The sequence below is a fragment of the Phodopus roborovskii genome, unplaced genomic scaffold (genome assembly GCF_943737965.1).
Source record: "Phodopus roborovskii unplaced genomic scaffold, PHOROB, whole genome shotgun sequence".
In the NCBI taxonomy this organism is placed as follows: Eukaryota; Metazoa; Chordata; class Mammalia; order Rodentia; family Cricetidae; genus Phodopus; species Phodopus roborovskii.
Window position 1 is genome coordinate 11,813,987 of NW_026126578.1, and position 24,665 is coordinate 11,838,651.

Genomic DNA, 24,665 nt, shown 5'->3' on the forward strand with positions numbered 1-24,665 from the left:
ACTGACAATTCTGAAGCTTTATTGTAACATACTCATCAAACTGGCATTGAACTTACCAATTAAGTGTGATCAACTTGAAGCAAGAGGACTCCTCCTATGCTGAGACATCCTTACATAGCTGTTGAATAAAACTTGCCTTTCCTATTTAAAAGCCTTTCTTTCTTTTTTTTTTTTTTTTTTTTTTTTTTGCTAAACAGGGTGTCTAAGAGGAAGGCAGCAAGCAGGGTTAGAAAGAGAAGGAAGAGGAGGACACAGAGGAAGAGCAAACAGCAGACAAGGCAGGATCAGATCGTGGCATGCGCTCCTTCAGATGGGAGCTCTGACCTGCAGTTGCTGGGAACTGTCGCTGAGACTGTCCTCCCTTCTCCGGGCCTCCTCTAGCATCTGTGCACTCTTCTTCTTCTCCACCTGCTCCTTGTGCTTCAGATTTGCTACCTTCTTATTCTGGTCTTTGACTTGCCTGTAGATGGAAAAAGGAAGACAATCCTTGCATACATGCACAGGAAGTATACGTCTACTTATATGCCTTACCCAACTAAGAGTATCTGGAGAGCAAATTCTGTTCAACAATTCCATCTCCCCCCACCCCCCATGTACCAATAGAGGTAACAAACTAGATGCAATAATGCTGCAGTTTTCTAATGGAAAGGTATCTTAGTGCATACAAAGAAATTGCAGAATAAAAGAAAGGCAGAGGAAGGTATAAAAAGATAACCAATTCAAGCCTCATACCTGAAACACAGAAGTGTTGGACCTCTTTGAATATGGTCTCTGGCCTTTCCTGTTTCTACCACTATCATTGTTTAGGACATTTTGTTCTTAATGGCAGATCTCTTACACATTGTCTAAATATTTTCTCCCAAACTGTGAGCTATTTCTTTAATGCTTTATGTTACTTTTATATTCATAGAATTTAAAATCCGTGCTTTCCGATTTCAAACTGTATTGCAAATTTACAGTAACCAAAATATTAAGATGCTCATAGTATATAAGCAGAAATAGCCATCCTTAAAACAGAATAGATGGCATGCAAAGAAGTCCTTGCATTTAGAATCAATTAATTTTGAGAAAGATACCAAAACACACAGTGAGGAAAGACTAGTTTCTTAATGAACAATGATGGAAAACTGAATCTACATGAAGAACAATGGTCTGGACCCATATTTTCATGTCATTCATATACAAAAAGATAAACAAAACATATTAAAGACTTAAAAGAGTTGAAAACTGTCAAACTACCAGAACATAACATAAAGAAAAGAATTCTTTCACAATAAGTAATTCATTTTTGTGCTAAAAGTACTCACAACAAAGCAAAAAGATTTTATCAAACTAAAAAAAATAAGTAAATAAAAGGTACATGGCAAACAACAGACTAAAGAGAATCCTACAGACAAAAATGGCAGAAACTACTTGCAAATCAGAAAATAAACCTGAAGCTAATATACAAATTTAAGAAAAAAAAAAAGTCATTTCACTAACAAGAAAAAAATAAGAATAGGGAAGGATGCTGGACAACAGCACACAGTCCCAGCTACACGGAGTCTGAAGTCTAAGAGTCACATAAGCCCAAGGTTACAAGACCAGTCCAAATAAGACACAAAAAGATCCATTTCAAAGAAGGTGGAGTTTGGCAGTGATAGACGAGCAAAAGACAAAACAACAAAATGCAAAATACCAACTTTTATGTGGACAAAGTGTTCAACAGACAAAGAAATAACTATATACAAAAACATTCAACATTACAAGGAAATGCAAATCAAACCTATAAAATAACAAAAACGTATCCTCTCTGTCTGTCTGTCTATCTCTGTGTTTTGAGACAGGGTTTCTCTGTGTAGCTCTGGCTGTCCTGGAACTCACTCTACAGACTAGGCTGGCCTTGAACTCACAGAGATCTGCCTGCCTCTGCCTCCTAAGTGCTGGGATTAGAGCCATTTATCACCAATGCCTAGCAATGTATCATCTCTTATAATAGCTATAATAAAAAAGAAACAGACAGCAAGTGTTGGCAAGGATGTGAACAAAAATGAATCCTGATACAGTGAAATAACCATTATGATAATTGCATGGTAGTTCTTCAAAACCTTGAAATCAATGCCAGATGTGGTGGCACACACCTGAAATTCCAGCACCCCAGAAGCTGTAAAAGAAGAAGGAATCACAAGTTTGAAACCAACCTGGATTATATAGTGAATTTCAGGTCAGTTTATACCATATAGTATGACTCTGTCTTAAAAGTAAACCCAGACAAAAACAACAAACCAATATATCCTTCAAGAAAGAGCTGTGCAGGCCTGCAGTCCCAGGCTGGGCTGGGAGGATCACAATTCAGAGCCTGCCTGCCTACAGTGAGTTCAAGGGCAGCAAGGACATCTTATAGAGACTCTGTTTCAAAAAAATTAAAAAAATAAAAAAGTAAAAGTAGGCCCATCAGCATGCCATCCTGGGTAGGTGACAAGCTCACAGGAACCCACCCCTCCACAGAACTGTGAGTAGTTAGTGTTTGCTGAGGAAAAGGGAGTCAAGAGGAAATGGTGAATTAATGACATTGACAACAAAATAAACATTTATCCTGTGATAGAATCTACACCACTGGGAAGGTAGTAACAGAACTTCACTTTGTCACATGAAGTATTTACAGGTTTCCGCTATAGACAACACAATAAAAATAATATCAAAGGAAATAAAAATAACATTTACATTTAATTTTCCAACTTCATAATTTTAATATTTCCAAAATGTAGTATTCTATCAACTAATAGAAGAAGAAAACAAAACAAAACTTATTAGGACTTAAGATTTAAAAAAAGCCAAAGACATGAAGAACAAGTCTGTTTTCATGAATCAAACTTATTTTTAAAATTATTCTTATATTTTTATATACTATGTGCATAAATTCCATTCACCTTGTATCTGAGAGTTATTCCAGATGGTGCTGGCAGCCAGTGATGTCTGTTTTGCAAGCCCTGGCTATTGGAGGCATTGTGACACACTCAGTAAGGAAGCCATTTAAAACCACTAGATTGGCTTTCCGTTAAAAGCATATATTATAGGCTAAACATTTGATCCAATCAAGGCCAATTGTACTTTTCAGCATTTTTTAAATTCATAATTATATCTTAGAGAAAAAAAATCAAATTTACTCCTTACAACCAAGAACTAGGTCACAGTTATGAACTTTATTTCAGAAAATAATTTAAGAAATTCATTGCTCAAAATCTAGTCTACCGTATACCCCATTTGTGTATGTTTTTTAAAATTCACATTTTGATTTTCAAAATGCTGGACACAACATTCAAATGACTCTAAAAAATTTAATGGAACTCCAGAGGAATGCACCCAAACATGACTTCATATTCACACAAGAGAAATTTTAAAACATCAAGGTGTCTTTGCTTTTGTCTCTTTATGTTTCTTTTTCTTGGTTTTCTAGACATGTCACTTTTAACTTCTTTTTAAGATGGGATAGCGGCCATCTTAGGTAGAATGTGATCCACACTCTCCATGTGGTTCCCTATTTTCTTTCTCAATATCTTTTGTTCATTTTAGTTTGTGGTTGTTGCTGTTATATTCTAAAAACTAAGAATAAGTATTACCTGGCCTTTCTCTCCACTGACTTTTCCTGCCTTGTCTTGTGTGCATGAGGAATGTGAACATGGATATATGCAGAGTATATACACAAAGTTACAACAACAGAGGAGAGCACAGTGGGTATGTCAGCTCACTAAGTACCATTTTCAATTATTTTCTATAGTAACTATATAAAAAGAAATACCATCAAAATACATTAGTAAAATATAATGAAACATCAACAACATAATAAATCCCTGCCTTCTACTCTATTTCCTCCAGCATTTATTTTCATAATAATAGTATTTCAACAAAGCAGCTTTTGATGAGATTTGCATTTACATGGCTGCAAAGAACTTTTTCTATCTTTATGTTTACTGGCCAGCCACAGTAATTCTTTCAGAACAGCTTAATTCATTTTCCACTTCTGAACTGGACTAGTTAGGAGTAAACTTTTTAATTCTTCACCGATGCCAAGTACTAACCTCTCCGCGCCACATCTCTAGCAGTTCCCTCCTGCTGGTAGCAGTCTTTTCATCCTGCAGACTGCTTCCTTTGCTGTGAGCTTTGGAATTTTGTCCAGTCCCACCTCTCAACTCTTGCTGTTACTACATGAGCTCCCTTTTCCTTTACAGAAAAGCCCTGCCCATTCTTACATTTGGAACTGTTTTTCCCCACACTATCCCTAGAAGTTTGGAAGTCTGCTTTCTTACATCAAGGTCTTTGATCTACTGTGAGTTGATTTTTGTATGCAGGGAAAGGTACAGATCGAATTTCAATCTTCTTGTAAGCACCCTGTTTTCCACACAATTCGTCTAGAAGCTATCTTTCCTAACATGTAAGTTTCCTTTGCTGTTAGCATCTTTGACAGAACTGGTGGCTGCCAGCGGTTCTGTTTGGGGCCTTCTCTTCTGGTCCACTGGTCCCCAGATATGCTTTGTGCAACCCTGCACTGGTTTTGTCACTATAACTCTAGAGTGTACCTTTAAATCAAGTATTGTGATACTTCCAGCACTACTCTTCTAGCTCAGGGTTATTTTGACTATTCAGTCTTTTGTGGTCCCATACGAATTTGGGAATTGTTCTGTTTACATGAGGAATGTCACTAGAATTTTGATGGAAACTACATGAAATCTGCAGGATTGCTTTTGGTGTAATAATTATCTTTACAATATTAATTATGCCAGTCTTTTAATCTTTTACTGTCACCTTTAATGTCTTTCTTTACTTTTCAGTTTGTTTTTATTTTTGTTTGTTTGTTTTTTGAGACAGGGTTTCTCTATGTAATCCTCGCTGTGCTGTAACTAATACTGTAGACCAGACTAGCCTTAAATTCAGAGATCTGCCTGTCTCCTGAGAGCTAGGATTAAAGCCACCTGGCTCACTGTTCAGTTTTTATTGTGCAGGTATTTCATTTCCGTGTGTGTGTGTGTGTGTGTGTGTGTGTGTGTGTGTGTGTGTGTTTATGTATGTATGTATGTATGTATGTATGTATATTCCTAGGTAACCTAAGTTTTTTGTTTTGTTTTAAGGCTATCATGAGTAGGTTTGCTTTCCTGATTTCTAAGTGTCTTCATTTATAGTAGAGATAAGCTTGTTTTCCTTGTATTGTGAATCCTGCTACATTGCTCCAAATGTTTAATGGAATCTCAGAGTTTGGGTTTCACTATTTAGAGTCATGTCATTTGCAAAGAAAGACAGTTGATATCTTCCTTCTCTTGCTCTAGGTAAGACCTGAACTGTGCTATACTGAATAAGAGTGGGGAAAGTCAACCCTCTTGTCTTGTTCCTACTTTCAGTATCTCAAAATTTGGTAACACACTGCTGTAGGTTTGACATGTTGAGGCATTTCCTTCTATTCCTAGTTTCTCAGGGTGGGGACCATTAATGCTCATAAAGATATTTTTTCTGCATGCACTGAAGTGATCATGTGAGTCTAAATACTATACATACTGATTTCCAGAGAGTTAATCAACCATGCATCCCTGGAATCAGGCCAATTTATTCACAGGAAATGTGAATAATATATTGCTGAACTGGTTTTAATGAGAATTTTTGCATTCCTATTCATCAGGGAAATTGCTCCATAATTTTATCTTCTTAAAAAAATGTTTTTATCTTCCAGGTGGTGTTGGTATATGCTTTTAATCCTAGCACTTGGAAGACAGAGGCAGGCAGATCTCTGTGAGTTTGAGACCAGCCTGGTCTAGAGTGATTTCCAGGACAGCCATGGCTACCCAGAGAAACCCTGTCAAAAAAAGAAAAAAAAAAAAAAATCTTTACTATATACATCTGTACAGTGTACTGTCCACTTATTACAGTACACAGACAACCTTGGAAAGGTGGTTCTCTCTTTCCACTGAGGATTCTGGGATCAAACTCAGATGACCACGCTTGCACCACTGGCACTGTACCCACTAGACCAGGCTCTGTAATTCATGTGAGGCAAGAATTTCCACGTAAAACGGAACTGTGGTGGGCTTCCTAGTTGGGACTAAGGGGCTGGAAAGAAACTACACCTACAAGTTTCAGTGTAATGAACAGCCTCACAAACTAAAGCTGGCAATGCTCCTTGTTTTTCTGATTCTTAGAACAGACTGAAAAGCACTAATGCTCACCTTTTCCACTAAGTTTAAATGCACTTATTTTTAGTGTACATACATGACAATATTTTATCCTTCAAGAAACAATGACTCAAGCCAGGTATGGTGGCACATACCTTTAATCCTAGCACTGGGAAGCAGAGGCAGGCAGATCTCTGTGGGTCTGGGGCCAGACTGGTCTGCAGGGTGAGTGAATTGCAGGGCAGCTAAGAAACCCTATCTCTAAACCCCCACTAAAAAAAAGAGAGAAAAAGAAATGATGTCTCTATTACAAAGAAACCATGATCAAAATAAAGACTTCAAGATGGTATCAGTAATAATGATGACAGGTGATCAATGCAAAGAAATTTTAGTTTGTTAACATTTTTCCATTTCTAAATCTTCCTTAAGGAAAATCACATCTGGTTAGGTGTGGTGGCAAACTCCTTTAAACACAGCACCAAGGAGGAGGAAACAGAGGCATGTAGACCTCTGTAAGTTCAAGGCTAGCCTATTCATCCACATAGTGAGTTCCAGAACAGTCAGGATGAAATCGTCTCAACATGTATGTAGTCATACCACCTTTATGGTAGTACTGAAGAGCAAACATGCCATCTCGGTTCACATTTTACCAATAAAAAACTGGCCGTTACTAAAGTTAGCAAGAATATGTTTGATTACTTCTTAATTACCTGTCATAAAAGACTGAACCCTTTTTAGACTTTATTCTTTGTGTAAAATATATAGTTATATAATATTATATATAATAAATATATAATTACATATTTATAGAATCTTTGTGGTACTTATCAGTTTCTTTTACAAGCTTTTTCCAACAGGTGATGGTTCTTGACTGTATCCAACAGTGGCAGCTGTATTTCTGAAACTCTGCCCTCAGAGCTACAGCAAAGGTAAGTATCTCTTCTAACTTGGGCTTGAAGTCTACTTTTCAGATATAAGAATGGCCACTTCTGCTTCTAATTGCTTGGTAGACACAGAGCTTTCCATTCTTTGACTTCCGCTCCGTATGTAAGTTTACCACTAAGGTCTATCTCTTGTAAACAATGAACAGTTGGATCCTGAATTTCTTTGTTTGGTAGGGGAGAGGACGTAAAGATTTACTTTTATATGTATATACACTATATATGTGTCAAGTGCATGCAGAGACCAGGAGAGATTATCAAGTGCTCTAGAATTGGAATTATGTAAGACTGTAAGCCACCACAGGAATGCTGAGTAAGGAACCTGAGTCTTCTGCAAGAGGAGTGAGTGCTCTTAACTGCAGAACCACCTCTCTAGGGCCTGGCTCTTGAATTTTGATTCACTCAGTTGGTTTATGGTCTTTACTTGGGGAACTGGGAGCATTAACATTCGGGGTTACTACTAAAGGATACTTGCTGATTTCTCTAATTTTGATGATTATTTCTTGGGCTGCTATTTTAGTTAAGGTTCCTATTTCTGTGATAAACACCATGACCAGCAGCAACTTTGGGGAGAAAATGGCTTATTTCCTCTCACACATCTAGGTAACAGTCTATCACTGAAGGAAGTCAGGGCATAAGGTCATGCCAGGCAGGAACCTAGGAGCAGGAACTGAAGCAGAGGACACAGAGGAGTGCTGCTTAATGGCTTGTTCTTCATGGCTTGCTCTGCCTGCTTTCTTATAGCAACCAGGATCAAAGCCCATGGGGAACATGATCCACAATAAGCTCTGCCCACCCGTATCAGTCATCAATTAAGAAACTGTCCCACAGGTCAATGTGGTGGTGGCTTTTCCTCAACTGAGATCTCCCAAATGACTCTAGCTTATATTGAGTTGACAAAAAACTAGCCAGCACAGGTGGCTCAAACAATGTTGCTGTTTCTTTTTCCTTGGTTTATCTCAGGTGATTCCTGATATACTTAGGAGGATATGTTTGTTTCTTTTCTAGCTCTTGTTTGCTACTCTATTGCTCTCATCAGATTTTTATGTTGCCATACTCTACAGCTATGACCGGCTTTCTTCCCCTTTCTCTCTCCTGTGTATAGAATTGTTTTAAGTATCTTCTGTAGAGCTGTTTTGGTGATCATTAATTGCTTTCATTTGTGCTGATCTTGAAACGTCTTTATTTCTCCATCAATTCAAAATATGTATTTGGCAGATATAATCTTGTTTGGCAGTTATTTTAGAATTTAAAGTATACGAATCTATGCTTTTCTAGCTTTTAGGGCTTCTGTAGGGACCTCTAAGATTATTATTACAAGGAGTATGCCTTTGTAAATGAATCTGTGTTTTTCTCTAAAAGCTGTCAATAATTTCTTTGCTCTGGAATTTACACATCTTAACCAGGGCATCTCCTGGGGCAGTTCTTTCCTGATCTGTATGCTGGTGAAGCTTTCCACTTCATGTTCTTAAAATTTAGTTTTTTCCCCTTCAAATTTTCAATTTTCTTGCGTAATTTTTCTTCTGTTTTTCAACTTCTCATCCACACTGCTGATTTTCTTGTAGATCTCAAACACATTTCCTTATCACATTCATTTGTTTGTTTGAATCCTCTTTAAAGTACATGACTACTTCTAAACATAGTGTTTTGAATAAATATTATACTCTGTATTTACACAATAACAAAATCACCTATTGACACACTTCTCCAAATAGTCCCTTCACACTGAAAACTCAATTTGTACTTTAATTATTAGTGACAGTATGAATCAATATTAATAGCACAGTATTGTAAAGAATCGGAAATGTATGGCAATGGTACCATAATATAAGGACCAAATTTAATTCCATTAAAAAGACAAGGAGAGAAATAATAATATTAATAGCCAATCTGAGGCTATTTTTCAGTCTGGAGTTCATATAATATAAGCAAACAGGAAGATCAGGAATTTAAGATCAATGTAAGTTATGTATTTAACTAGTCTAGCAAAATAAACAAAATACCTAAAACAAAACATCACAACTAAGTATCATCATTTGTCTATCTGAACCTGAGGCGATCATAGTCCCTGGGCATAGATCCCCATGAGAATAACTTGCCCTGTCTAGGGCCAGCCATAATTATCAAGATATGGGTGCTTTCATAAACTGGAACTATATATCATTTCACTATTATAATAAAAATTGCTGAGTAAAATATATATGATATAGACAAGCTTATACTTTTAACTCTACCATAGTTTTTACACTTCAATTTACAGTGTTATTGCTCATTTTACCCTGCTTAAGTTTTTGTTGGGTTTTGTTTGTTTGTTTTTTTGGTGTTAGTTAGTTTGTTTGTTTGTTTGTTTGTTTGTTTGTGACAGGGTTTCCCTTTGTAGCTTTGGAGCCTGTCCTGCACCTAGCTCTTGTAAACCAGGCTGGTCTCAAACTCACAGAGATCCACCTGCCTCTGCCTCCAAGTGCTGTGTGTGTGCCTCCTGTGCCAGGTCTGCTTAAATTCTTAACGAAGACATCTCTAACAAAGTGCCAACAACATGGAAACCATTTGCCAAGCCCTAAGCCCCTGAAGGCTCTTTACATCTTCGGTTCTTTCAGTGAAAACAAGCTCAGTCTAAGTTTTGTGTTCTGAATATTCTCCTTATCGTCCAAAGCACAAAAGTTTGCATTCACTGTCATACAAAGCTTACATTCTTGACATTATGTGTGCTCAGAACTAAACTTGTAGGCATCACTTTACTGGAATACATTCTATCATTTTAGTCACTGTTAGGATGGGAAATAATGTTAGTAAATGAGCCTCGATTACATTGGTTTTAGAGTAAGCATACTGACCTTGAAGTGAGACTGAAGGAAACAGCAAATCCAGGAAGAAAACGTGAAAGAAAAAGTTAGAAAGAATTAATTAAGGACAATAATAAAAAAAAAATACTAACGTTCATGAATGAAGTAAGGCATAAAACACAGAATAAAGAGAACAGGACCATAGAGATTCTTCAAAGGTGGAAAAAAATCAAAACTCCAGATCTCAACAGAAATATTTCCTATCATAGTTAAGTACTTTATTTGATGAAAATTCTTAAAAATGATTGTTCAACTTGATCATTTCCTATAGTGGGGAACAAATTTCTTAAAGACAAGGGGGAGGGTGTCAATTCTTTCATTTAAATAGCTAGAATCAGCATTAGTGTGTGGTTTGGGTTTTTTAACATTTGTGTATTTATTATGTATGTATGCGTATGAGCGCATGTACACATGCTATGGCATGTGTGTAGAAGTCAGAAGACAAATTGTAGGAGTCTATACTCTCACTCTACCATGTGTGTCTCAGATCAATAGGCTTGGTGGCAAGCATCTTTACCAGCCAAGCCATCCAGCCAGTGCCAGCATTAGAGGCTTTACTATTTCAGTCAGCTGAAGTTTTCTTTTTTGTTTTTAATAATTTATTTTTATTTTATGTGCCTGAGTGTTTTATCTGCATTTATGTCTGTGTAAGGGTAATAGATCCTGGAGCTGCCAGGTGGGTGCTGGGAATTGAATCACGGTCTTCTAGAAGAGCTCCATCTCTCCAACTCCCCAGCTGACTTTTTTATACTCCACCATAAGTCTGGTTACTCCCTCAGTACCCTATCTCATGGAGAGGACCCAAGTCATCAAAAAGAAAACAACAACACAGACAGCTTCAGTTCCTCTGAGATTCCAAATTCCCTAAAAAAATAAAAAATTTGAAATAATTTTCTGTCAATTTTTCCTTAATCATAACATTCCTCAATTTTACATTTACTAAAATCCTTGAATAATACAATCTAACAACAATAATGAACAAGAATAGCTCTATTTAAAAAAAAATATTTCCAACACTGTTCAGCATTAAGACCTACAAATTAGCCATGTCTAAGCCCTCCACAGCACAAAGGTTCTATGAGTCATTATTGCCTTTTATAATAGGCAGGTTTCTCTTTCTGAAAATTATTCAGTTTAACTGAAATAAGTACTGCTTCCTCAGCAGTCAAGATTTATAATGCCTAATGACATCGTGATTGTTTTCATGACCTAATTTTTACTTTAAGAATCAAAAACAGAGCATTCATCTCTCTCTCTGACCCCTAACTGTAGACACGTTGGAACCAACTGCCTCATATTCCTACCACAATGCCTTTCCCACCATCATGAACTACACTCCCAAACCATGAGCCAAAATAAATCGTTCTTCTTTTAAATTGCTTGTTGTTAGAAATTTGGTTACCACAACTAAGTAACTAATACAGTAAATTACTACCAAGGAGTGGGACTGTTGATGTAATAAAGTTGACCATGTGGTTCTTTGGCATTTGGAACTGATTTGTAAAAGTAATGTAGGGGAGTTTGAAGCAGGACACTAAAGAATCCCTAAAATGTAAGCCAAGATTAATGGGCTTCTGGTAAGAGTTTGGAAGACCCAGATGTCAACAGAAATGCAGACAGACAGTAAAAGCCTGGTTCGAAAGGTTTCAGAGGGAAATGAAAACTATCAGAAAGTGGGCTAAAGCCCACTCATATTCTGGCAAAAAAACTTTTCTTGTGTTCTGCCTGTGTCCTACAAACTTAGGGTGAATTCCAAAGCAATGGACTAAGCTCTTCAGCAAAAGAAATGTCAAGATCACATAACATACAGACTGCTCTTCCTAAGATTTACCGTGAAAACAGACCAGAAATATATAGAAATATAAGTGCATAAATATATGCATGTAGGCAAAAAAAAAAAATGAGTGAGTTTAAAGTTACAGACAAGGTGGCAGTGGAGGAAGTAGGCATAATTATTAAAGTGCTTAATGCAACTAAGGGAAAATTTCATACTTGAATAGGAAAGGTTCCCTGAGGACAAGATTTCACTATCTAAGGCCCCAGAGCTTGCAAAATACATTCATTTGAAAGGGAGACTGAACTAAAAGTAGAAATAAAGGGACTCCAAAACAGCTACCTAGGGAAATAGTTTCCCAGGATTAGCTGCCAAAGCACAGAGGCATTAGAGCCGTGGATGAGCCACACCTTGTCCTTGCAACAGAACCTGGCAACACTGCCTATGTAGCTTGAAGGCACACAAGAGTCAAATGTAGTGGTGTCGTAGAGGCTTACCCTAAGATGCCAGAACAACATTGAGGCTGGATAGTATACAGCCTGGGGATGATGGCACACACCTCTGATCCCACCACTAGGAGGCAGAGGCAAGCAGACCTCTTTGAGTTTTGAGTTTGAGGCCAGCCTGGTCTACAGTGTGAGTTCTAGGACAGCCAGAGTTGCACAGGGAAATCCTGTCTCAAAAAAAAAAAAAAAAAAAAAAAAAAAAAAAAAGTTATCAGAGAGCAATAGGGAAGATGCCTGATGTCTAAAGGATAAAAATGTTCACCTCATTTAGGCATACGTGCCATTAAGATATATTTTAGACATAAGTACGAATCCATAGACCTTTACCATATATCAAACAGTGTCAAATACAATGTTTAAAGGCAAAGATTGGTCAATCTATAGATAGATAACAGTTCTTAATGATCTTCACTATCATTGTTTATGATAGAAAAAGTCAAATAATTAGGATCAGTAATATTAGTATCTAAACCCTTTCTAAAGGACATGGAGGGAAAATCTGAGCATATTCCTGCTAACAATGAACAAATAAAATCCTAATTTTACCTATTGTATTTATCATGAATCACAGAGACAGCTGACCTGAACAAGGAGGAGGTAATGGGCCCCCAGACTGATAGCTGGGAAGCCAGCACTGGAACTGACTCAGACCCCTGGGTCTCAGTTAGAAGGCCTGGGCAGTCTAAGGGACCTCTGACAGTACACAAAAGGACTTTAGGAGCACATTCCCCATGGAGGGATAGTCCCTTAACTTAGAGGCAGGAGGGAGGGCCTAGTCCCTACTCCAAATGACTTGACAGATTTCGTTGACCCCTCCTGGAAGGCATCACCCTCCCTGTGGAGTTGGGGGGGGGGGGAGAATGTGATGGGAGGGTAGTTGGGGGACATAGGGTAGGAGGGAGGGAGGGAGGGAGGGGAGGGAGGATAGGGAAGGAGGAGAGGGAGGGAGAACTGGGAAACCCTGCCTCAAAAAAAACAGTACAATCTATGGTATCAAACAATAAATTTAAAGTATTAGAAAAGGAAAATATATATGCTATACATCTCATCTAGTGAAATTATTTGAAATCTAAGTCGGTGTGAAGGCCTGAGATTTCAGGCAAGACAAATTTTTAAAACAAAAAGCATGACCAGGGAAACAGGCATCTCATTGTATGACTAAAGCAAGTATATCATTCTTGTAACAGAGATGAGGGTTCTGCTCAAAAGGGTGGAGGCTAAAAGTGGATTAGAGGTAAGGAGATGGAGACAAACTGCACAAACAGTTGAGGTGGTTTGAATGAAAATGCCTCACATAGTGGCATGACTGGAGGTGTGGTCTTGCTGCAGCTCCTCCCTCCCTCCCTCCCTCCCACCCTATGTCCCCCAACTACCCTGCTATCACATCCCACCCCAACTCCACAGGGAGGGTGATGCCTTCCAGGAGGGGTCAATGAAATCTGTCAAGTCATTTGGAGTAGGGACTAGGCCCTCCCTCCTGCCTCTAAGTTAAGGGACTATCCCTCCATGGGGAATGTGCTCCCAAAGTCCTTTTGTGTACTTGTTGGAGGAAGTGTATCACTGGGGTGGACTTTGAGGATTCAGAAGCTCAAGCCAAGCTCAGTATCTCACTCTCTCTTCCTGCTGCTTGCAGACCCAGATGTAAAACTCTCAGCTACTTCTCCAGCACCATGGCTACCCACAGGCCACCATGGTTCCCACCATGATAATACTGGGCTAAATCTCTGAACTGTAAGCCAGCTCCAATTAAAAGCTTTCCTTCATAAGAGTTGCTGTAATCATGGTGTCTCTTCACAGCAATAGAACACTGACTAAGACAACAGGCAATTCTTTTAAGGAGCTTCGCTGTAAAGTATAGTAGAAAGTAGGGACTACAGTATACAAAAGATGGCTTCCATACTAATTAGGGGAGGGTTCTAGAAGATGAGCTGAAGCTGGGAGTTCATGGGAATGCTGAGTAACAGACAAGGCCTCTAAGCCAATCTGGAGTTCATTAGAGAGAGTGACTGTCCAAACGTAAGGGACAGGCCTTTCAACCATTGTGACCAAGAAGAAGGGGCAATAATCAGTAAAAATAGACTTATGGATTTGGAAAGTAAACAAGGGTCTGGGCTAGTAATTTCTGAGCTTTCAGTTTTAAAGCACCTGACAAGGAAAATGTAGAGACTGATGTTAGGGTAAGAGATAACTCAGCAAAATGCTTGTTATGCAAGCATAAAAACCTAAGTTCAATTCTCAGAACTCACATTAAAAAAATAAATAAAAAAAAAAAAAGCAAAGCATTTTAACATGTTTGTAATCCCAGCATTATGGTAGCAGCAGTGTGTCCATCCCTGGGACATACTCGCCAACCAACCTAGCCTAATCAATGAATTCTAGGCCAAGTAAGTAAGCGACCTTGTTGCCAAAAAGTAAGATTGCTGGTGCCTGAGGAATGACACCTGAAGTTGACCTCTGGTTCCCAAACATGTGAATGTGAATTCATACTCAAATGTACATTTGGTGGACATGCACACACATGATCGCACAATCTAAAGGCTGAATAATTAAAAACAAAAGAGAAAGGGGCTGATAATGTTGTGTGAGCCTGCTGCCCATCACTCCCAAGTTCACACTATTGAAAACATGGGCACAGACTAAGTAAAAAGAGCAGACCTCGACAGAAATGGCATCAGAACCCTGACCAAATCTTGACAGCAGGCTCCTTCTGAACCAAGGAGGCTAATCTGTAGATTTCCCCACATTCTGCTGATTGGTAGAGCCCACAAAGACCACCAGGTGGCACTACCTCAAAAATTCCAAAGCAGTTGGCGGAGTGACAGTTGGTGGGCTGGGGCAAAGACTCCCCGGTACAGCTATACTACTTCAGAAAGTCAAGTACATACAAGGGACTCTGAGCTGTGACCCAGCAGCAGAACCTAACTGCCAATAAATCACTTTAGAAGTAAGTCTTTTGAGCAGAATTAGAACTCAGGTTGTTTTTTTTTTTCAACATAATGTTTGTATTGGTTATTTGAAAATTTCATATAATGCACCTGATCACACTTACTTCCCTGTCCTCTGAGGTCTAACCCCTCATTCTTGTGACTCCCCTTCCCCCAAAAAGAGGAAGAAGAAGAAAATATATATACCAAGTCCAATTTGCATTGTCCATATACTCCTTGGATTGTGGTCAAACTCCCACCCTTAAAGAATTCTGGATTTCAGTTTTCTTAACTAAAACACAAGAATAATTATGCCCAGCTCATAACTGTCACTTTATAGTAAAGAGCCTGGCACACAAGTGCTTACCCAAAGTCTTCATACTCCCTTATCCTCATCTACTCTTTTGCCCTTTTGCCTGACCCATCAGTGAGTGCTGTGCCCATGAGCTCACTCTGGAGGCTACATCTCCTGCTGCTTATACATGAACTGCTCCAGTGTTGGCTGGACTTGGAGTGGCAATGCTCACACAATGCACATGTACAGACTCTTAAATGGAAGGAAAACTACAAATCTGAATACTACAAAGCAACATGGTAATCTTCAAAAAGAAAAGACAATGTTTCTTGGGTACAGAGCTTCAGTGTGAGAATATAAAATCATTTGGCAGATGAATAGAGTTGATGGTTATATATTTTTTAATTTCTCAAGATAGGGTTTCTCTGTGTAACCACCCTTGCTGTCCTGGAACCTGCTCATGTAGACCAGGCTGGCCTCGAACTCACTGAAGTTTGCCTGCCTCTGCCTCCCAAGGGCTGGGATTAAAGGCATCCGCCACAACCACCAGGCTCAACAGTAGAATTTATACTAGGAATATTTTAGCATAAAAAAAAAAAACCTCAAAGAATCTATTAACTAGTGTAAACTTAAATGATTGGTTACCACCATAGAAAAGAGTATGTATAAGATAAAGCAGGACAAAGTGTATTCCTATAATTCTAACACTCCAGAGACTGAGGCAGGACAACAACAAATTCAAGGCTACTCTGGGCTACACTGTGAGATCTTGTTTTACTTCAAAATAAAAATAAAGAGCTGAGGGAGATTACTATCTAGCATATGTGAGGACCTGGGTTTGACCCTGGGAAAGCACAAGTGCACAACTGTGTGCACTTGTGCGCACACACACATACACACACACACACACACACACAGGAGGGGAGGGTAGATGGAGAAAAAGAGACATAAACACAAACACCCAAATTATCTTCAAAAAAAAAAAACAAATGCAGAGATGGTACACCTAACCCACTAACACAAAGTTCACACTGTACCTGCAGGCCATGACAGTCCATGTACTGCCACTGATAATATTACTATAAAATTATGGTGGCAGCTGTACCTCAGGAGCTGCACACAGAATAGAGTGAACATAAGCCATGTATCCTGTGTACTTAGCAGCCAGAAAGACAAGAATGTGTTATTTTCTTAAGTCTTGGAAATTTTCCTGGGAAAGGGACAAAATATAAAGATTTCCATAGTAAACCTAGAATAGACAGGCACACTGGGAAATTTTTATGTAATTAAGGCCGCACTATGCTGATACGCCATCCTAGATAATATGGGCTTGTAAATGTTGGGCTTATAGCCTCGAGCACTCCATAATCTATCAACAAAATCAGGCATTGCATTTGTAATTTTTACACAGCAGGAATGCTTACCAGAGGCCCTAGGCGGAACTGGAGAGGTAGGAAGGAACCAGCCAGTGGGAAGGCAGTGACCACTTGTGGAAAGGAGCTCAAGTGGCAAAAATCTGAGCTACGCTAACTGATTTGAAACTTGAGCAGGTGTGGGGCTTCATGGAAGTAACTAGACTGTTCAGAATCTGTCCTCACTTTCTGATCCCAACTTCTCTTTGCTTTCCTTCCTAGGGTGCTGTAAAGGGATCTGGTCTCTAGTTCCACCGGGATCCTAGAATCAGAAGATATGGAGTCTGCACTGATGATTGGAGTAATCCCTGTGCTGTACTCAGTGGCAAGTGACCAATCTAGCTACTACACTGGGCGGAGACTGTGGTTAGGACTAATCTCTGTATACAGCATTGTGGTGTATGTGGTCCGGCTGCCATGGCAGCACATCTATGAAGATTTCAAATGCCATGAAAATATCGCCTACTCTTGCCTCATGGAATGCTTTGAACAACTGTTTGTCATTCCCGTTTCAGAAATGTGGTCCTACTTTTACTTCATCTTCATAACCTTGTTTTTCCTAGTGGAATTCTTCATGGCTCAGATTCGGCATAAGCACAGTAAGGTAAAGGTGAAGTCCATGCAGCAAACAGAGAACATAAGGGAAATGGAAAAGGGATCCATGGAGGCAATCAGGAAGCAGAGCTCCTCCCAGAAGATGTCCTTCCTGAACTTCCGCCAGGAAAGGGAACTATTATATTTGAATCTGCTCCACTTCCTCCTGCAGGTCAGCATCCAGACTGTGTCTTTTTGCCTGCTCACATTCAAACAGCTGCCCATGATAAGCCAAAACAGCTTTCACTGCAGCACCAGTGACTGCCCTGGCCCCTATCACTGCCTCCTCTGGGAAGCCTCTGAGAAGCAGCTGTCCATCTACACCCTCGGCACCTTTTCTGTCATTATCATCCTCCTCGGCACAGGCTCCTTTGTATATAGCATCTACCATCACTTGCTGATGGCCCGGTCAGTTTCCAAGGTTTCGATTTCTTGACATTTATGAGAAACAACACTTTTCTTTACTTTTCTACTCCATACCAGGTAGTTTGAACAACTCTAAATTTTGCTTGGGGTAGGGGTCCTCTTGCTAACCTTCTTTGGATTTTGATTTGAAAACAATAAAAGTATGCTGTTCTCACTTTTCTGTTCTAAAACTAAGCTGGGATAATCAAATTCTGGAAGGAAAACCAAACCAAACCATGCCTAACAACTATCAGGCATTAGTACACAATAATTCATGTCCTTCACATTGTCACCTATATGGTGACATCCCCACTTTTACCTAAGGCCTAGGAAGATGAATGGCTAGTAAAGACCACCTGCGGTCAGCAAGGGAAGCCAGTTTTAAACTATGGTGTCTCATCACCCTGCTGTGCTCTCCCTTGAAGCCATGCGCTGTGTGGCTAAGAAGCAAAGCTTGTTTTTACTGTGAATTCTACTGAAGAGAGTAGGAAAAAAGTGAGGGTGGTGTGCCAGCCTGTGGGACACCCTGCTATGGTCAGACACAAAAGATCCAGGAGTACATAACCCGAAAGAGACCATCTGGGAAAAGCACCATGGTGTAGGGTAAATAGGGTATGTTATACAAGATTTCTCATCAACTTTCAAGTCTTATTCCTTAACAGGCAAGATTAGCTCTACAGGGTGACCACTGCTTTCTTATTTCTTAAAGGGGCAGACCTGCAGTGGAATCTGCACTAGAGCTTCCAGAGACCAGAGTGGAAGGAGTAGTAGAAGCAAGAGAATGGCCAGATGAGACACTGGGCATGAGCTGGTGTGAAAATCCAGAGACATGCTCCCTTGCCAACTTCACCCTTGGGTGAGGGAGGATATGTTCTTATGTCGTACAAAGTTGCCTTGTGGTGATCTTCTCACAATGATGAACATATTCACTCAGCATACTGGGCTGGGCTCTTAATGTGGGCCAAGTAATGGAGCTTAGATAATGTTGATGATCTGAAGAAGCAAACACTAGAGCAGGTTCTCACCCTTCCTAATGCTGTGACCCTTTAACACAGTTCCTCATGTTGTGTTCATTCCAACCATAAATTTATTTCATTGCTACTTCATTACTGCAATTTTGCTAATAATATGAATTGTAATGTAAATATCTATCATGCAGGATATCTGATATATGACACCCAAAGGTTGAGATCCACAGGCTGAGAACCACTGCACTAGAAGAAGAAGGTAGTAAATATCAATAGGAAAAGAGGCAAAAATGTACCCCCAAATTCACAAGCTGCCTCGCCCCAGAATCAGGTCAAAGGCATCTTCTTCAGGGAAGGGTATCATTCAATCAATACTCACACTAAAACAAACAAAATAAATAAAACAAAACAAAAATGTAGGAATTAAATGTATGTGGACTTGCTGGAAAGGTGGCTCAGAAGGTAAGAGCATTAGCTGCTCTTCCAGAAGAACTAGGTTCAATTCCCAGCAGCCACATGGTAAATAACAGCAATTTGTAACTCCAATTTCAGTGGTCCTTCTGGCTTTCTGTGGACATTGTACATGCAGTGCCCATATATACACACAGGGAAAACACATCAAAATAAAAATTTACACACAGAGACACATACGGACATTCTAAAAATAAAGCCACTGCTTTTGACTAAGAATGTGATGTATTATTATGTGTGAGCTAGTGCCAGAGGAGGACGTCAGACATCCTGCTCTATCATTCGCCTTACTCCCTCGCACAGGGTCTCCCATTGAACCTGGGGTTGCTGTTTTAACTACACTGGATGGACAGCAAGCCCTATTCCCAGTGATCTTCCGGTCTCCATCTCCACAGTGCTAGAGTTCTAGATGCACATATGGCTACACCTGATTTTTTTTTTTTTTCACCTACTGTGGTTTAAGCTCAGGTCCTCACACCCACTCATACCCACTGAGCATATTGGCTTGGCTGATATAATTAAAACAGTACTGATATTACTTATTATTGAAAAGTGATTCAGTAGAGACAATCTCCAATATTGCTTCTACTTCTAGCCATTTCAATTCTAATTTTTGTTTTTGTTTATTATTTTGTTTGCTGGTTGGTCGTCAGTAGCTTTGTTGAGGGGGCTTTTCAGACTGTGTTCTCTATATAGCCCAAACTGGCCTCACACTCTCATCCTCTTGCTTCAGCCAGCAAGCACTAGGTTTATAAACATGTGTCAGCATGTCCTACTTCCAAGCTTAAACAAGACAAAAGCAACAACAATAAAAATTTTGTTCAAACTGTTTGTTTCTGCTATTTGGGGGCAGAGATCTGGCTACAACACTACACTATAAATATCAAACAATCTGAACTGGTTTAAATAGGAGAGAATGGAGCTTCAGCAATAGCGTCTTTGGGTTCAAAGTTCTGTCTCTCTCTAGTTTTCCTTTTTTTCTTAGTTTTCATTTTGTTTCTTTAAAATACTATCTTTTGTAATATCTACAACAGTCAGTTGAGATACAGTATGAGTCTGCATCTTTATGCAGTAATGAGTCCTTCCCTCATCTTCCAGTGTCAGGACAGACTCTAGAAAATGAATGAATCAAGAATATGGTGTTTATTCATGTCACTCAAGAGGAGCCTTGGTGCTTTTCTAAAGAAAAGATACCTAGCTGATGGCCTACCAAGCATTCATAATTACTCCCTTTTTGCAAGTAATAATAAATTAAATAGTACTTTCAGTTCATTTCATGTGGATTTCAGAGTATCTGTACTGGTTCTTCTGAGAGGTTCAGACATAATGTGCTCTCTTAGGGATAGCACTGTCTTTCTATAGAAGACAGCATTAATAAATGCATAGCCATTAGATGTAGAATTGTACCTTGCAGGAGGGCTGAGTAATAACTTTGATCCTGCCAATTTTACCCATCTTGTTTTCCTACCAGTAATCCAACTATCTGGAAGATGCTATAGAGATGCAGGGCAAGACCTTAGCCCAGGCCACCAGTCAAGGTCTTTTCTTTTGATCCAGCCCTTCCCTATTCTTATGATGAAAGGCATGAAAAAGTGAACAAAGATTCAAGACACCATGAGCAAAAGTAGTGTCCTCCAGCTCCAGCCCTCATTCTTTTTCTTGCCAGGTATGAGTGGGGATGGAGGTCTACCCAGACTGTAATTTTCTCTGTGTTTTTCTTGACTCTGTCACCCTCAGGATATTAGTATTACTTTAGGCCGAGACAAAGTAGCCACAGTAGTTCTAATGCATCATGTCCAAACATGAGACTATCCAAGAGAAAGAGGGGGCCACCTTTCGTCTTGTTAGCTTTTCTCCATAGGAAAAGCATTCCCCAGAGCGTTCTGTTCTTTATCTCAAATCACTGATGCATACTTAGTTACCAGAAAAAAATACATTGATTTACTAAATAAATAAGAATCAACTCCAGGAGCAGCAATATTGGAACATAAACAAAATGGGAAGATGTTAGAAGAAACGTTAATATCAATTAACACAGAGCTGTAAAACAAAATATGACATAAGGCACAGGAGACAATGCTCCAAGGGACTACCAACACATGAGTATTTAGTGTGACTAAAAGGGCAGGCAAAACCAATTCTTCTGAAATCGATTTCTATCACTTTTCCCTCTATAATATACCAGAAAAAGGTCCATTCATTATGCATCCATATGGAAATTCATGCCAAGTATAGAGGATATATTTTTAGTTATAGTAATCCCTGAGGTGTATGCTGGTTATTTTTTTCCAAATGTGACACAAACTAGAGTTATCTGGAAAGAGGGAACTTTGGCTGAAGAATTTCCTCCATCAAGTTAGCATGTAGATATATGTAGCACTTTCTTGATTAGTGATTGCTATTCAAGAACTCAGCACACAATGGGCTAGAGCCACCCCAACACAGGTGGAGAGGGAGCGAGTCCAGTGTTCCTCCATGATATCTACTTTGGTTTCTGCCTCCAGGATCCTGACTGAGTGCCTGCCCTGGCTTCCCTCAATGGTAAACTGATCCACTTAAGTACAGATTAGAGTAAGTGTATGTACACAAACAAGTTGTGGAAAGGGAGACATTCAAAGATCAAGATAAATGAAAATGTACACAATCTATATTCTTGGAAGCTCTAGAAAGTTTGAAATCTAGATTTAAAGAATTTTATCAAAGGGATTGGAGTGATGGCTCAGTGGTTAAAAACAATGGCTTCCAGAAGACCAAGTTTAGATTCCCAGCACCCACATGGTAGCTCAAAATAATTTGTAACTCCAGTTTCAGGGGATCCAATGACTTCTTCTACTCTCCAAAGGCACCAGGCATGCATGTGGTACACACACATGTAGATAAAACACACATGTACATAAAAATAAATAAATAATCAAGAACTATAGAATATGCCGAGACTTAATATCAAACTAAAGGGATGTATAGGCAAGAATGAGATCCTATTATTTGCATTTTTGGTTCACTAAAGGAGTCAAGTCTATGGATTAGGAGAAACTTGAAAGGAAAATATCAAGCCTACTACTAACTCCCAAAATGTAAAGATGATGTCTGATATGCCCTTTGAAGATAACGAAAATAAATTATTCCTAAATCAAGCTTCTAAAGGTCTATGTGAATTAGTGACTTCATCCAGTCACTGTCAATCTTTGTGGGTGTCAAGAAGAATATGGTGACTATGAAGTTTTATGAGAAAAGGTGTTAATGTGTACCTAGGAGATTAAGTTAAATAGACCATTTAAATGGAGATGGTAATAATAGACTATATATATATATAATTGGTCTTCAGTATAAAAGACAAAACCTATTCCAAGACAGCTATTTAATTGGCAGGATCTGTTCAAATACAACCCACTGTGAAGATTTCAAAATTCAAACCTGACAGGAATCACCTATGAATCTCATACATTATTATCACCATAATGTCCCTCCTAGTTTTCATGAGTGAACTGATACAATCATTTGCTTTCCAAAACTCTAAATTATGCATTCTAAAAATTCACATCCCAAAAGAGCATCAGCTCAGCAACAGAGCTCTAAGCCTAGCATAAGAAACCAACTTCTTACACTTGAGGATCATTCACTGATTAGACAGAGCAATGATAAAACCAAGGATCTTTATACACTCTTGAATATCTAGGATAAATAGCCCTTATCCAATGAATATTTTCTCTTATCAGTGATGCTTGAGTAATAGTTTCTCATTGTATCTCCATTTTATGGCATCTCTTAGGTAGGGACTATAACAAAAAATTTACATTGACTTAGAAGATTAAGTAGATAATAAAGTGGTACAAAGCACTGAAGAACCTAATTCAGGGGTAGATAAAAACACCATTTCATTGAAAGTAGTAAAACCATGTTTTCATTTTTCTGCCCCCGTGATTCCCACTTAGCTTTCCTTCTCTTACCTCTCTAACTCAGCTATCTTCTTATCTTTGTCATTCTTCTCATTTTCCACTTCTTTCAAGATTTCCAAGAGGCGGTCAACTTCTGTCTGGGCCTTGCTGGATTCATCTTTGTACCTGGCAATCTCTCTCTCCAACTGCTGTATTCGGTCACTCATTTCTGGACTGGCTCTGGCTTCCAATGTTGCTTCATGTGCCTACAAAAACAAATCTTTTTCAAAGTCTCATTTTCAAAGTCCAGCCAACACAGGTACAGTGCCAGTGAGCAAGTCATACCCAAAGAAATATTTATATTTCAATGTAATAGAGTGTTATTAACTATTTAAATGGCTGATCTTCAATTTCTAATGGCCTTACTCTGCGTAAGGACTACATAAGGAAAAGATTATTAATAAACAGAGAATTATTTTAGTTTACAAATTGATTTCTTTTAAAAACTATTTTATCTTAGAGTATTTATTATGAGGCCTAAACTCATCATAACCCAATTGATGTTTAGAGTTGAATGAGATTAATGAAGACAGCATTGGAAGGCTATAAATTCTGATCATACTCCTATCAATGCTGAGATTTAGTTCCTTGGGCCTTCCTGAATTTCCTTCTCCTATATGTGGCTTTGCCAAATGTACGAATCATATAGCCCACAGCATTTAGAATCATACAGATACAACTGCATGCTGTGCAAATGGAACTAGGTTAAGAAAATAGCTACTCTTAACTGGGCATAATCCAGGCACTTGGGAGGCAGAGGCAGGGGGAATCTCTGTGAGTTCAAAGTCAGCCTCGTCCACATATATGAGTTCTAGGACAGTCAGAATTACATAGTGAGACTTGAAAATAATGGAGAGAAGGGGAAGGGGAGGGAGGGAGGGATGGATGGAGAGAGAGAGAGAGAATATATAGCTACTCTCAAGTATATTTTGCTAAAGTAAAAGTTCAGAATTTTACAAGACAACCTGGGACTGACAAATGAAGTTAGAAAGCAAGACCCACTCTAAGAACTAAGAAAAGATATAATATTCAGGCTTCTGTTCTAAAAGGCACCTAGTAAAGTCAATACATTTTAAAGTATATTGCATAAATTTTTAAATTCCTCATTGCATTTTCTTGTTATTTTAACAGAATACTGGGGGGAAAAAAATTAAAGGAAGAGAGAATTGTTTTGGCTTGTGGTTTAAGGGTAAAATCTAATCAGAGAAGAAATAGCTGTTGGGGCTCCAGCCATGGTGCTGGGAGCTGGAAATATACAACATGACCTATGACATGTTGGAGACAGATGGGAAGCAGAGAGTTCAGTTACAAGAATAACAGGCTAAAACCTAAACCTAAGGGTTTTAGTGACCTACTTCTGCCACCAAGACTTCACTTCCAAAAGGTTCTGTAACTGCCAAAACAGTAGCACCAACTAAGGACCAAGTTTCAAATGGCTCACAGCAAACCAAAATACTACT

General features: G+C 38.9%; 1 protein-coding gene across 8 annotated transcripts in view; it reads right to left on the bottom strand.

Moving 5' to 3' along the window:
* Erc1 (ELKS/RAB6-interacting/CAST family member 1) overlaps positions 1 to 24,665 on the bottom strand; it is a 273,287-nt gene that overhangs the window by 146,802 nt on the left and 101,820 nt on the right. For all 8 annotated transcript variants that reach the window (XM_051203830.1, XM_051203828.1, XM_051203831.1 and 5 more), the window contains 2 exons: positions 23,218 to 23,411; positions 325 to 460 (listed from right to left, as the gene is read on the bottom strand). In XM_051203830.1, the coding sequence (XP_051059787.1) occupies positions 325 to 460; positions 23,218 to 23,411 (330 nt within the window). The remainder of the gene's footprint in view (positions 1 to 324; positions 461 to 23,217; positions 23,412 to 24,665) is intronic.